Here is a 15,498-nt window from a genome sequence, read left to right as displayed (position 1 = left end):
AGAAAAGTCATGTTAGGCAATATACATGTACTTCAACGAACCACCAATTATTCTCTTTTTTTCATACATTAACACTATAGACTTCAGCAATCAAAACATTTGGTCCACTACTTGTGGCTGTAAATTTTAACGGTTCTGCTATGAACCAGCTGGACATGTTATAACAGGTGATCTTTCAATCACTGAAAATCGCCACCTTCGGCAGTTTTCCAGTATGGCCATAAATAATTATGGGTGCTGTTGAAGCTTATGCCCAACGGTGGACCAAGCTTGAAAGTAAAGCTGTAGAATGCTTTTCAGAATGGGTCGAGTCAATAAACAATATTGTCAATGAGTGAATGCACAACATACAAAAGAAGACAAATTACGGCAAAAAAACCTTTTTATTATGGTCATCTGTGATAGAAAGTCTGACTATACGAACAGTTTGTGCTAGTGCCCACTAACAAAAAGATATATATAACTTAACCATAATATGTAATCACTATTATATTAATTGTCTCCTAAACGAACTTGGGGTTGATAACTTGAGTAGTGCTGCATATAAGGCCGCCATCTTACCTGAAGAAGAAAACACCATGAATATGTCACATTTAACTTTAACGTAAAATTCGATTTCAAAACTTCGTAAGAATCCATGCAAGGAGAGATACATGGTGGAGTCCAGGAAATGCACCACCAAATCCTTGTCTCGAAGACTGACCAATATTTTGACCACTAACAAGGATGGCCTTTCTAGGTTTTGCCAAAACGTCTTCGAGACAAGTGCTATTACTTAAAAATGCCAGTTATTTACTTGAAATCATTCACGCTCAATCCGGATCAAGTTTACTAATACTAAAATATTTGATTTTTGAATATGATACACAACAATCCTCCATGACAAAATTGAGGAGAAACTCCATTCCTTAGTCAACGGGGCATTTGTTACAAAGAACAGTGAACTAAGATATACATATATAACTATCGTACACAGGTCTGGATCATTCGTTAAGACCGAGAGTATCCAGACTAAAGTTTACTGAGACGAACATATGTGTAATGCTGGACAACATATATGTCAAATTTGCGGATGAGATACATAAACAAAATATAAGTATGATCCACTACTCGCCGATTTGTTTCTCTATGTATATGGATTAGAATTTCTGACTAATCTGGCTAAATCAAAACAAAGGAATCTAGCTAAAACATTTAGCTTTACTGTCCGCTATATTGATATTATACAATATATACGCTCCATGAATAATCAAGTTATGTTTTCTTAGAGAGAATGGTGCATGGACTGCTTAGTAAAGAATTTATTGATACTGTTTTTACTGAAGTGCATATATTTTTCTACAGTGTATCATTGTTTAGTTTCATATTTAAAATGTGTAGTGTCTAGCTGTATCTTTTGGACTTTACATCGATATGTAAATTATTTTGCTGAAAGTAATAAGAAATCAAAAACGGTGTCTGCCCTAATGTTCTTATGTCCGAATATAACAAGTTCAAGAGAGAGTTTTAGGTTAATTATATGATTACAAGATGTCAATAACCAATTTTAAAATGTATTCCAGAATGCTTGAACAATATCACATTCCCAAAAGAGATGTACTATAGATGTTTTACTTCGACGACAAAACGTACACGCTTCACTATGCACAAGTTTAAACATATAGGTAAATATGTTAGTAGTTACTGTTCTGTGTAATATTCTATATTGAAAACGTCTTAACTTTGTTTCCTGTGTAGTTATACGTAGTAAACCAGTTAAGCTCCATGGAGAAATGACATTGCAATTTTAGCATAGCGATATTTCCATTATCAGAAGACATTAATGTATGATAACATACTTCGGAGCCTTTCATAACAGAGCAGAGTTCACGTTGAAAAGGCGAACCATCTAAAGATATGTGTGTCTCTAGTCGTGTCATTTTCAGTTTCTTTAAGTATGACCTAAGTGGATTAATGACTCCGTAGTATTCTAAGAAACACACATTTAATTTGTATAGTTCATTAAATTCTTTTAAGTTATGAAATTCACCTTTTTCATTAACAAAATCGCAAATCTGAGAAATACCCTTTTTAACCACTTCCGTTTCAACGTTTTCTTGGGTTTTTTTTTATAAATATAGGAATTATAAAAAAAAAAACTAGTTCTGATAAAAGATCTTCAAACGTTGTTACTTTAATAGCTACAAAGGAATCATAAAAAGGCGCTACTTCAAGTCTTAATTAATCGACTGAGTATTAGAAAATACTGAATGAAATCAGTTTTGGGCTATTTTGATTTAGGTTCGGTCTTCACCCTATTAAACATTTCTTCATAAATTCAGGTGTCTTTGTGCTATAAAAATGTCCCTGTGAGTTTCTAATTACTATTTAATTATCTAAGTGATGTTTGTCGCAATTTTCTTAATTTTATAAAAAAAAAATAGGGGTGGGTAACGCAGTATAACATATTTCGTGACAATGACTCGTAGGTGTCCAAGGGTGGGGTTTACAAAAGGTTCATACCACGCTACACCCCATAGCACAATATTAAGAGTGTAACACACAAAAACGTGTACGCACACACATCCAAACAATAACCATGCTGTTCGTAATTCAGGATAGAATGTCAATTTAATGGCTTTTCACAGATGTATTTAATGTCGTCTGTGCATTTAACATCTTCCCATTTTTCTTCAAACGTCGTAAACTGTACGCAATCTTCGTCATTACCATTGTTGTCGGGTTCGCCATCATACCAGTTGGTAAAATCAACCGATTTTCCATTCTCCCAGATAAACAGGTCCTCTGTTTGTTCGTCTGTCAGGCCAAGGAAATACGATTGTGGACCTGAAGAATACCAAGGAAACATTCTAGATTATAAAGTAGACCAGATGGTCCAGCAGACAAGACTTCTTTTAATTTTGAAAGATCCTAACAACGGGCTTTCTGGTCCTGGTTGGAGTTTCTTAGTGTTTTAAACATAAACGTACGGGACAGCGATGGAGAGAGCAACAGACCCCTAGTGCTGGAGCAAATACTCAAATTGGGCAAAAATTACTGAGGTATTCGGGCATAATTAGTGCAAGGCGCACATTAAGTCAATAACCACACTTTCTATGTCCGTTCGGACGGGCCAAATGTCCTAACCCGAGGCTGTTTTTTTTTACCCGCAAAATTCCATGGGTAGTGATTCGTTTGCAACTATATTCTGTTTACCTAATATGAAAGAAGAATTGTTATCCCGAGTCAGGCATCGTTTAATTCGGGCAAAAACAGCCTGCCCCCTCCCCCCCCCCCCCTCCCGGGTTTACAAAGTGGGATTCGTTGCAACTCAGTATGTAGCTGTTTAGGTTCCATTGTATAAAGCTATATATCAAAAAAGAAGAACTCTGTTATCCCGAGTCAGGCATTTTCGAATTTTAATTCGGGCAAAAACCAGGGCTTCGGGCAGATAATGTGAAACGGGTTTTTTTATCAGGTATGCAATCAAACAGAATGAAAACGATTGTATGATCAACAGAATGAAAACGATTGACAGAAATAATGTTTCACAGTGATTAATCGACCTTCATGGTAACTGTCAAAATCGATAATGACACCCCACGCATGTGTACGGGGCAACTGCGAGATGCACGTGCAAACTATGGAATGTGTTTAGGTGTGTTGATAATAGACCGGAACGTTCTTTACTAGGATGTCTGTGGTCAAAAGGTATAGTTGATATTAATATTAATATTTCAGGTTCGCCTACTTTTTTTGAAGAGTATAGTTAGCATGCAAATATTATTTTCGCTTAGGTATATACTGAAAGAAAAAAAGAAACGATTTGGGCTAAATGTGACCCAGCAATGATTTAAGAAGTTAACGAACAACAGTTTTCTGTTATAGTATTTCTTTCGGTATAAGCAACCAACACCTAAACAGTATGCATTCCATAGTTATATTTGGACAATGGGACCCATGACGTCACGTAGTATAAACCTCAACAGTCACAAGGTCAGGATAAGAAAGTAATTCAAGCCCTTCAACCTACGTGGCAGGAAGTGGTGTCGGTCGCAAAAATCGGAGGGAAAAGTGACCCTTTCGAGATAGGTATTTTCCGAATATTTGCTTATTCTGTTTTTGTTTAAAACAAAAAGTAGCATACCAAAGATACCGATTCGTTAATTTTTATGTGTGTTTAAACTGTTTTATGGCAGGCCCCAGTATTTGCAAACACTTCGTTCCAAAATGTTCGATAACAGTGGATTAGGTAATACCCACAAGCTGATCGACGTTACTTTAGCAAAAAATCTAAATTTGAGTGTGGAAAATCACACTGAATACAATACATGTTTGTGTTTTACCTTCACCGTAACCTTAACATGTGGAATAAATACTATTTTACCAGTTACTCGTGATTCTAAACTGCATGTAGTTAGGCATTTAGTGATGTGGGTCACACGGAATTTGCAGATAATATCTGTGGAGCTGGGGGAAGGAAGGAAAATGTTTTATTTAACGACGCACTCAACACATTTTATTTACAGTTATATGGCGTCAGACATATGGATATGGACCACACAGATATTGAGAGAGGAAACCCGCTGTAGCTACTCTTTTCGAAAAGCAGCAAGGGATATTTTATATGCACCATCCCACAGAGAAGATAGTACATACCACGGCTTTTGTTATACCAGTTGTGGAGCACTGGCTGGAACGAGAAATAGCCCATTGGGGCCACTGACGAGGATCGATCCTAGATCGACCGCGTATATCAAGCGAACGCTTTACCACTGGGCTACGTCAAAGTCATATACAAACGCACACCAAAGAACGAAGGTATGAATGTCTCACATGTAAGGGGATGTTTTTCATTCCAAAGACTTAAAACGACATCAAAGAAGAGAGAGGAATGAGCTAAAGTTCAAATGTAATGTATGTAATTCAGTGTTTGAAGAACAGAATCAGCTGGCCGACCATATGGAGAAACACACAGGGGAAATGAAGCACATCCGCCACAAGATGGGACACAAAGGACAGAGCTACATCTTTAACACGTGTGGGAAGGAGCTAAAGGACAGAGCTACATCTGTAACACGTGTGGGAAGGAACTAAAGGACAGAGCTACATCTTTAACACGTGTGGGAAGGAACTAAAGGACAGAGCTACATCTTTAACACGTGTGGGAATGATCTACAGGACAGAGCTACATCTTTAACACGTGTGGGAATGAACTAAAGGACAGAGCTACATCTTTAACACGTGTGGGAATGAACTAAAGGACAGAGCTACATCTGTAACACGTGTGGGAAGGAACTAAAGGCAAAACAAACTTTCACCAAACAGTTGTTAGTTCACAAAAAGAAGTAGCATCAAGACATTATACAAAGTACTGACAGGTTTCGTCATACTCAGACTTTTATTCGTTCTTTTAATTAAGAGACGGGTATCTCAAAACATTTCGTACCATTATTAAATGTTATTTTTCTTCTCGTTTTTGCAGTGTATTGTACGGAAGCCTGAAGTTGACACATGAAAGCAAAATCTATCTTGTGCGCACGACATACTATCTCGTGCACGAGATATATTTTCTTTTATGTGTCACGTCAAGGCTTCTATGGTATTATGTACTTGACTATGTACAAAATAAAAACAATTTTACATAATCATTTTATTCCATCGAAAGGTATACATGCTGATGAACCTTTGAGTGAAGAAGATACGTCATTTATCAAATAAAAAAGGAACCAGGGTTTCTTAATTTGTATACATCATCATATAGCCTAAATTCTCTTGAATATTCAATGATGGTATTGCAAAATTTATATCAGAATTCTCAGTTTTGAACAGTCCCCCTCTGATTTCATGAGATATTTTGAAACGGCTTATAAATCTAATACATCTTGCTCGAAAATGGCGCCATTCCAATTTCAAAAACTTCTTTGTTTCATTGCATAGATGATGTTGTTTCGTGCTTGAACCGTTTAACAACTTCAACCCAAAGCAATAAAGAAATATTTTGGATTGGAAATTTAGTTTCTATAACCTCACTACAGTAGTCTTTTACAAAACAAGGTTCAATTCCTGTTGTTGTTGGGCTTTTTTTCTTCTTTTTTTTGTTGTTGTTGTTGTTGTTTTTTTGTGTGTTGTTTTTTTTGTTGTTTTTTGTTTTTTTGCGGGGGGGGGGGGGGGGGTAATTTTTCAAAAACTAAGCAGCATTTCTGCAATGTCTTGTAGACATAAACTGTCGGGGTCTTGGTTATTTGATTCGTTAGTTTTACCCAGCAAATCCTGAGTATCTTCATTGATGTATTCAGATGACGTGATATCGAAACGTTCATTTTGTGATTATTTTGATTCGTATTCATGGTTACTATCAAATAAAGATTTGGATACAACTTGAAATTTTAGGAATGATGGAGAAATTAAACGAGCGATTGTTTGAACAAAGTGGCGTAATTGGTGAAAAAAAGAGTGGCTCACTACTATTTGAAAGATTCTGAGGTCAGATTCTCTTTCTGAGGAGTGCATCTTACATCAACAGACGTCACATTCAAATGTAAAATGTAGTTTATTTTAGCGTTCTTTTTTTAGTTTTTTACGCCTACATAGATTCATTTTGGTTGTCTTTCTCGACATCTATACTAAAAATATAATGAAATTACTGTCAGTTTTCAAGCAACCCAAAATTAGATGTTGTCATGGAAAGTAGATTCAGATTTATCTAGTAGATAAGACAACGTATATAACTTTACAATTAAGATTAGTCAATTTTAAAATTATTAAAACAAATATATCGCTAGTGTATTTAGAATCTATCCTCCCTTGTTTAAAGGTTTTTTGTGACCGATATCATCTGCAAAGCTCATGTGACCTACATCACTAAATGCCTAACTCCATGCAGTTTAGTATCACGAGCAACTGGTAAAATAGTATTTATTCAACATGTTAATGGTCAAGGTAAAACACGAACATATATTTCATTCAGTAGCTAGTACTAAACCAAATAACTTCCGACTGGGTCAAAGTTCGAGGTGCATCCAACTTTTGAGAGAGAAGTGAACACCACAAGTTCTGTGATTGGTGATAAATGTGAGTGTTTTGGTTGTAAAAAAATTGTTTCATCTGGGCAAAAAATGTATGCAATTTTAGTTCATCTAGTACCACTGTGTCAAGTAACCTTGTGCTTGAAACATGTATGGGGTACCTGTAAAAAAGCACTCGAATTTTGTGCGGAACTAGGGTAGGCATAGACGCAATCTGATTAACATTAGCTCTACTGGTCTGCCAGTAGATTTAACAGCATTGCGTGGACTCTCCATGTCCAGGTGACATTTCATCTATAAATAAAAAATTAAATATCGACCAATTACACTTCACCTTTGAAAGCGTTATTCGGGAGCATACAAATTCTAAAAATATCGAGCGAGACTATTTATGCAATAGGCGAAACTTGTTGGTCTATTTCAACATCGAAAAACGGGGGGGGGGGGGGGGGGGGGGGGGGGGGGGGGAGTGCAGTAATAAACTTTGGATTGTATACTAGTATAAACACATTTTATGGCTATACCACCGCGTTTTTGTTTGTTTTTTCGTGTTTTTTTCATCTTGAAACGAACGTTATATAACATTTTATATTGAAATTAGTTTCCGGTATACTTCGTAATTCACCCGAATCATTTCGTATACCCTCGACATAATCCCGAATGTTTTCAAATTCTTTTCAAATCACTGGCATGATTTTGCAAGTAAGGTTTTGATTGGTCGAATGAAAGGTCAGCTGGACATGAGCTCCAGCGGGCTGCTATTAGATCCACATGTAATAGTGGAGCTAATTTTAATTAGATTGGCATAGACGCTACCCGTTATCTCCGAAATGAGCCGCTTGACCCCTCAATTTTTTTCTGATTCACGTTAAGGGTGAGGGGTGGTAGTATTTATATCCGTGGCGCTTATGTCGATTGATATGTATATATTGTCGTCTATGGGATTTGATTTCGCAGTATACACCCAGTTCGATTTTCCACTCTGAAATTTCGATTTCTTGCCAAAGTAACGTCGATCAGCTTGTGAGTATAACCTAATCCACTTCTGTCGAAAATTGTGGAACGAAGTGTTTGCAAATACTGGGCATACCATCAAACTGTTTGAACACACACACATCAATCTAACGAATCCGTGTCTTTGGTGCACTACTTATCTTTTTTTTTCTTTTTTTTTTCTTTTTTTTTAAAGACGGAATAAGCTAATATTCGGAAAATACCTTCCTCGAAGCGGCCACTTTTCTCTCCGAAGGGCTTGAACTTACAGTCCGTGCACGAGATATGAGTGAACCCGAAGCGTCCACGATAGCGGGAGAGGGTCCGTATTTGACCGCTCTGTTTCCCCACCCTTCTACATCATACAACACTAAACAATACGTTGGACTCGTTCCAACCAGTACTGAACGTCAACATTAATAATATAACTTAAAAGCCAGAAATTCCAATCAGGACCAGAATGCTAAGCTATAAAATCACTGTAGTCCAAACTATAGGCGTACGGACTGACAACTTTGTCGGTGAACGGGTTTATTTTTACCCGAATTAAACTAAAATGCCCGAATCTTCATAACATTTATTCACATTAGCATTAGCGCGAAATAGCTATATATATATATATATGTATAAGGATACTTACGAATAATTTTTACATGGACCACAAATAATATTGTGGATAGAATGATGGCAGTTGCCCCCTCCATTCGTACGCTTATGGTCCAAACTTACCTACATCTACTCGGGGTGAAGCCACTGGTCATACCAGAGACGGGAGCTAGGGTGAACATGACTGAATCTAATGGAAAAGGACTTGGACTTACCTACAGTTGACATCAGGTAGACCGCTACAGCCGTGTTTTTCGCCGCCGTGTCGAGGACAATCAGTCTGTCACCAGACTCGCTGCATAAGACGCGAGCTTCATCACGTGTTTTTCTTTCGGTGAACGCCTTAAAGCATATGCCGACACTATCCAGCAGAACGTACCCTTCATCGGTAGGACAAGCATCTGCAAATATAGCTCTCATTACTACTATTACTACTACTACTACTACTACTACTACTACTACTACTACTACTACTACTACTACTACTACTACTGTTACTACCACTACCACTACCACTACTGCTACTGCTACTGCTACTGCTACTACTACTACTACTACTACCACTACTACTACCACTACTATTACTACTACTGCTACTACAATACTACTACCACTATTACTACTACTATTACTGCTACTGCTACTACTACTACTACTACTACTACTACTACTACTACTACTACTACTACTACTACTACTACTACTACTACTACTACTACTACTACTACTACTACTACTACTACTACTACTACTACTACTACTACTACTACTACTACTACTACTACTACTACTACTACCACTACTACTACTACAACAACTTTTACTACTACTCCTACTACTACAACTTCTACTACTCCTACTACTACCACTCCTACTACTACTACTACTACTGCTACTCCTCCTCATACTACTACTACTACTACTACTACTACCACTACTATTACTACTACTACTACTTCTACTACTACTACTACTACTACTACTACTACTACTACTACTACTACTACTACTACTACTACTACAACAACTTTTACTACTACTCCTACTACTACAACTTCTACTACTCCTACTACTACTACTACTACTACTCCTACTACTCCTACTCCTCCTACTACTACTACTACCACTACTACCACTACTACTACTACTACTACTACAACTACTACCATTACTACAACTTCTACTACGACTGCTACTATTACTACTCCTACTCCTATTCCTACTACTACTGCTACCACTACTACTACTACCACTACTACTACTACAACTACTGAAACTACTACCACTACTACTACTACTACAACTTCAACTACTACTACTACTACTACTCCTACTACCCCTACTCTTACTCCTACTCCTACTAGTACTACTACTTCTACCACAACTACTACCACAACTACTACTACTACTACAACTACTACCACTACTACTACTACAACAACTTCTTCTACTACTACTCCTACTACTACAACTTCTACTACTACTACTCCTACTACTACAACTTCTGCTACTACTACTCCTACTACTGCTACTACTACTACTGCTACTACTACTCCTACTACTACTACTCCTACTACTACTACTCCTACTGCTACTACTACTACTACTACTTCTACCACCACTACTACTACTACTACTACTACTAATACTACTTCTACCACCACTACTACTACTACTACTACAACTACTACCACTACTACTACTACTACTACTACCACTACTACTACTACAACTTCTACTACTACTACTCCTTCTACTACTACTTCTCCTACTACTACTACTCATACCACTACTTCTACCACTACTACTACTACTACTACTACTACTACTACTTTTACTCATACTCCTACTACAACTACTACCACTACTACTACTACTACTACTACTACTACTACTACTACTACTACTACTAATACTAATAATAATAATAATAATACTAATACTAATACTAATACTATTTCTACCACTACTACTTTTTTTTATAATTTTTATGATATTTTAGATCAGTTAATTTTAACTGAAATTAGGCAAAAAATTGAAAACGTTGCATTTACTTGCTGGCATTTGTGGCTAGCTGTCCAGTATTTATGTCTATTATTTCCAATAAAAGTGGTTTTTTGACCAGAATTTAAATAAAATTAACTACGATTTATATCCCAATATTTGTTGATTTTTTGTTGGTAAAAGGATCAAATTTATTATCAAATTAGCTGTCACAATCAGCTATCGATCCGTGAAAATGGCCGCGACGTACTGCCATTGTTGTCAAGCGAAAATACTTGCCGAAAAATTACAAGTTATTCTCCAAAGAAAAACACGCATCAACATATTTTTTATTTACGGTTATATGGCGTCAAACAGATGGTTAAGGACCAAACAGATTTTTGTGAGGAAACCCGCTGTCGCCACTACATGGGCTACTCTTTCCGATTAGCAGCAAGGGATCTTTTATTTGCGCTTCCCACAGGCAGGATAGCACAAACCATGGCCTTTGTTGAACCAGTTATGGATCACTGGTCAGTGCAAGTGGTTTACACCTACCCATTGAGCCTTGCGGAACACTCACTCAGGGTTTGGAGTCGGTATCTGGATTAAAAATCCCATGCCTCGACTATGATCCGAACCCAGTACCTACCAGCCTGTAGACCGATGGCCTAACCACGACGCCACCGAGGCCTGTACCAAGTAAAGATACAGGAAGCTCGTTTGATTTCTGTTTCCTGTTATACAAATCTTTCCGGTGAGTGTCGTGTGCAAAACAGCGGAAAATATGAATTGGAGAATGCACTGTATACAGTGTACAGTATGTCGACTGGCGTGACGTAGGCCGAGATATCTCGCCTGCAGTAGACAGAAGGTTTTAATTGTAACTTGATTATTTATTTCTTCTTAGTGTAATTATATGTTTGATGTACATGTTCATTGTCACATCATTTCCACAGACAAGATTACCGGTATGTGGAAAGATGTGATAATGTACATCAAAGACTTTCAAATGCTTAAGTCAGGGACAGGATTGTTGAAACAATAGTGCGGAATTATGGATATAATATATTATAGTGACTGTTAATTAAGCAGCAACAACAGTGCTAACTAGGTGTGTGTGTGTGTGTGTGTGTGTGTGTGTGTGTGTGTATATATATATATATATATATATAATATACGCAAATGATACATTTTTCTGCCACTTGTAAAATGGATCTAGAGCATAATTACAACCTGCGTTGTACAAGGGTTATGGAGAGAATAAGTGTGTGTTGCTTCCCAAAGACGAAAACAGCAAGACCATCGGCGATATTCTGGAAGCCGCCCAGGCATCCAGGCATCTTCCCACTAGTTTTATCTACTTAAACAGTATGGAATTCTGCAATGTGGTGATGTTGAAAAGGTAATCCGAAAACACACACAAAAAAGTGTTTTATTTAATGACGCACTCAACACATTTTATTTACGGTTATATGGCGTCACAGGACCACACAGATTTTGAGAGGAAACCCGCTGTCGCCACTACATGTGCTACTCTTCCGATTAGCAGCAAGGGATCTTTTATTTGCGCTTCCCACAGGCAGGATAGCACAAACCATGGCCTTTGTTGAACCAGTTATGGATCACTGGTCGGCGCAAGTGGTTTACACCTACCCATTGAGCCTTGCGGAGCACTATCTCAGGGTTTGGAGTCGGTATCTGGATTAAAAATCCCATGCCTCGACTGGGATCCGAACCCATTACCTACCAGCCTGTATACCGATGGCCTGCCATGACGCCACCGAGGCCGGTCCGAAAACACAAAGACCAGAAAAGTCCATTATTGTTTGTTAATATTGAGGAGACCTATGATATTAATCGTGCCAATTACTAATGTTGTATTGTCAAAATCGATAATTTTTGTTGGCAGCAACCCTTTTCTTGATATTTGATATGGCAACTCCTCTTGGTAAAATTACCTGTATAACGGAATAACCAAATACATATACTAGAAATTACAAAGTTACGGCAAGAAAACTTGATGTTGGACGAATTAGTTGAGACCAATTGCCCCGGTCATTCAAATGTAGTGATGAAGTATATATATATATATATATATATATATATATATATATATATATATATATATATATATATATATATATATATATATATGTGTGTGTGTGTGTGTGTGTGTGGTGTGTGTGTACATATATGTGTGTGTGTGTGTATACATATATATATATATATATATATATATATATATATATATATATATATATATATATATATATATGTATATGTGTGTGTGTTGGTGTATGTGTGTATATATATATGTACACACACACGCACGCACACACACACACACACACACACATATATATATATATATATATATATATATATATATATATATATATATATATATATATATATTATATTATATTATATTATATGTATGCATCCATTATCAAGATGTGTTATATCAATAAAGCTGATTTCATGTCAGGTTATAACTAGAAAATCAGTTGCAAAATGGGTGGTTTACCTGCTTCAGAACTGTAGTACCGACTTCCAAGTGAAGGTGAAATGATAATAAAACCGCCCTTCTTAAATCTCACAGAATGAAACCGGCACGTGTGATCCGCACTGTAGGAATACGACAAACACCCGGGATTTGCTTTACATTTTCGTGCACATTTCAGATGATCTGTGACATCACTAACACTGGATAGGACGCTTTGTGTGATTATGACGTCATCAAAGTCGGCATTAATGATCCAGAGGGATTTTTTGGAGCTATCACAGCTGAAAAATAACTAATGCCTGTAAACTATTTTGTAATTGTGATTATAAATAAAACCTTTTTTAATGACAGATAGCATTAATATCACTTTGGTTATCGTTAACTCTTTTAACAGACAACAAATGGTGACAGATAAAAGATATGTTATTTGGGTTGTAAGGAATAACTCATCAATGGCAACTAATACACACTTTACTGTTATAAACAAAAAACTACAATGATCAATAAATAACAGATATTTTACTGTGTTTATGGAGAATATTTCTTTTATGACGGATAATAGACACTTCACTGTGTTCATAGAGAGTAACTCTAATGAGAGACAACAGATTCTTCACTGTGGTTACAGTAACTATTTAATGATAGATAACAAATACTTCACTGTGTTCATAGCGAGTAACTCTAATGAGAGACAGAAGATACTTCGCTGTGGTTACAGTAACTATTTAATGACAGATAACAGATACTCCACTGTGGTTACAGTAACTCTTTAATGACAGATAACAGATAATTCAGCCTTCACTGTGTTTATAAAGAGTACCTCTTTAATTGCATATAACACACAGACACAAGAGACATTTTACTCTAGATACAACGAATTAATTTTAAATGACACATAACAGCTATTTTTGTTTACAGTTGTCAATGGCGTAGCCAGCATAAGGCAGACGAGGTGCTTGCTTCGTCTTAAATTTCCCCAGATTTATTTAATTTTTCTCATGACACTGATATTTATTTTACAGGTCTGGGTTCGCCTCGGCGTTTTTGACTCTCTGGCTACGCCCAAGGTTGTTATAGAAAAAAAAATTTAAGCAGAAATATAGTTCAGTGTCGCATGGTTATACACAGTAACTGGTACTCTACTGCGATTTTTTAATTTTGCCGAGGTAGATCAGTGATTTTAATTATTTATTATTGAAAAAGGACAAAAAAAAGAAGTCCCAAATGAATCAAGCACAGACTTGGGCCCATCCTTCAAGTTCCCTAGCAAATGTTTCCAAGATGGCCATGGTAAGGATGGAAAGGTGAAGGAATTGGCAATCTTAATTTTATTTGTAAAATATTTAAATAAGATTTAATTTAGATTCAACAAGACATCAGAAACTGTGCAAATCTCAACGCAGTTGTTACAATAATAGGCCTACTGTGACGTTTCCAGAATCGCATGATTTAAAATGAAGTCGTTGGACATTGTAATTTCTCTCGTTAGAAACAGTGACATTGATCTTTGACAAGGGCAAAACACGAAATCGTTCAAGGTAACAAGATCCTATTAATATGTGTGACGTTTCATAAAAATAGGATTAGAAATGAAGACGTAGAAACAGGACGCGATATATATCCTATCGACGACTTAATAAAGTCCAAAGAGAAAACGCCGCTATGAAATATAGTTCTGTACAGTTTAGTCCCCATCCCCAGTTTATTATTTCTGAACTAACTTATACGTACCTCAATGTAGCGCTAATACAACACAGTGCAATCGATAGCAGCCCCGAACATCTGACTGACGTGTACTGCATCTCTCGATAAGAAACCTGTTCTCGAACAATCAAATATCAAAGCAAAAGCGAGCTGGAATGTCTTTAAGGTGAACGTGCTTAGACGTCTGAATTGGTCAGATGGCAGGTGTGTATGTATATATATGCATTCATGTGTGTACGCCAAGGATCGATTATATTTCTGCAGGTGCGGGTGTGTGTGTGTGTGTGTGTGTGTATATATATATATATATATATATATATATATATATATATATATATATATATATATATATATATATGCATTCATGTGTGTACGCCAATGATCGATTATATTTCGTTTGTTTATGTCCACCCATGGGACGCACACCATTCCAATCAACACCATCCATCCGTATATACAGCATATTCTTTGGGGTATCCAGAAGAGGAGTCAGAATGGTTTCACAGGCGAGTGCGCAGCGACTTTTTAAGGTTACCACACACACACACACACACACACACACACACACACACACAAACACACAAACACACACACACACACACACACACACAGTGACTCTAGGGCGTTTTGTTCTTAATTCATTGACCACATGATTTCCGTGAAAATGCATCTCTGAGTACATTTATTTCAAACTTT

General features: G+C 36.7%; 1 protein-coding gene across 1 annotated transcript; it reads right to left on the bottom strand.

Annotated features, from left to right (window-relative positions):
• Nucleotides 1-364: 364 nt before the first annotated feature.
• Nucleotides 365-14,972, bottom strand: LOC121388687 (C-type lectin lectoxin-Thr1-like). The gene is made up of 4 exons (XM_041520140.1): nucleotides 14,830-14,972; nucleotides 13,120-13,379; nucleotides 8,822-9,007; nucleotides 365-2,826 (listed from the first exon to the last, which is right to left on the bottom strand). The coding sequence occupies exons 1-4, from the start codon at nucleotides 14,898-14,900 to the stop codon at nucleotides 2,606-2,608; spliced, it is 738 nt and encodes a 245-aa protein (XP_041376074.1). The 5' UTR covers nucleotides 14,901-14,972; the 3' UTR covers nucleotides 365-2,605.
• Nucleotides 14,973-15,498: the final 526 nt, after the last annotated feature.

This window comes from Gigantopelta aegis, chromosome 14 (assembly GCF_016097555.1).
Source record: "Gigantopelta aegis isolate Gae_Host chromosome 14, Gae_host_genome, whole genome shotgun sequence".
Lineage (NCBI taxonomy): Eukaryota > Metazoa > Mollusca > Gastropoda > Neomphalida > Peltospiridae > Gigantopelta > Gigantopelta aegis.
This window is presented reverse-complemented; position numbering and strand designations above follow the sequence as displayed.

What these genes read in the sequence shown, in the direction of transcription:
- LOC121388687 (XM_041520140.1), bottom strand. Translation starts at nt 14,900, where the DNA reads ATGCAGTACACGTCAGTCAGATGTTCGGGGCTGCTATCGATTGCACTG. An exon ending in TGTATTAGCGCTACATTGAG is followed by an intron (nt 13,380 to 14,829) that starts GTACGTATAAGT and finishes GTTATTTTTCAG; the next exon opens with CTGTGATAGCTCCAAAAAAT. An exon ending in GTACTACAGTTCTGAAGCAG is followed by an intron (nt 9,008 to 13,119) that starts GTAAACCACCCA and finishes CTATATTTGCAG; the next exon opens with ATGCTTGTCCTACCGATGAA.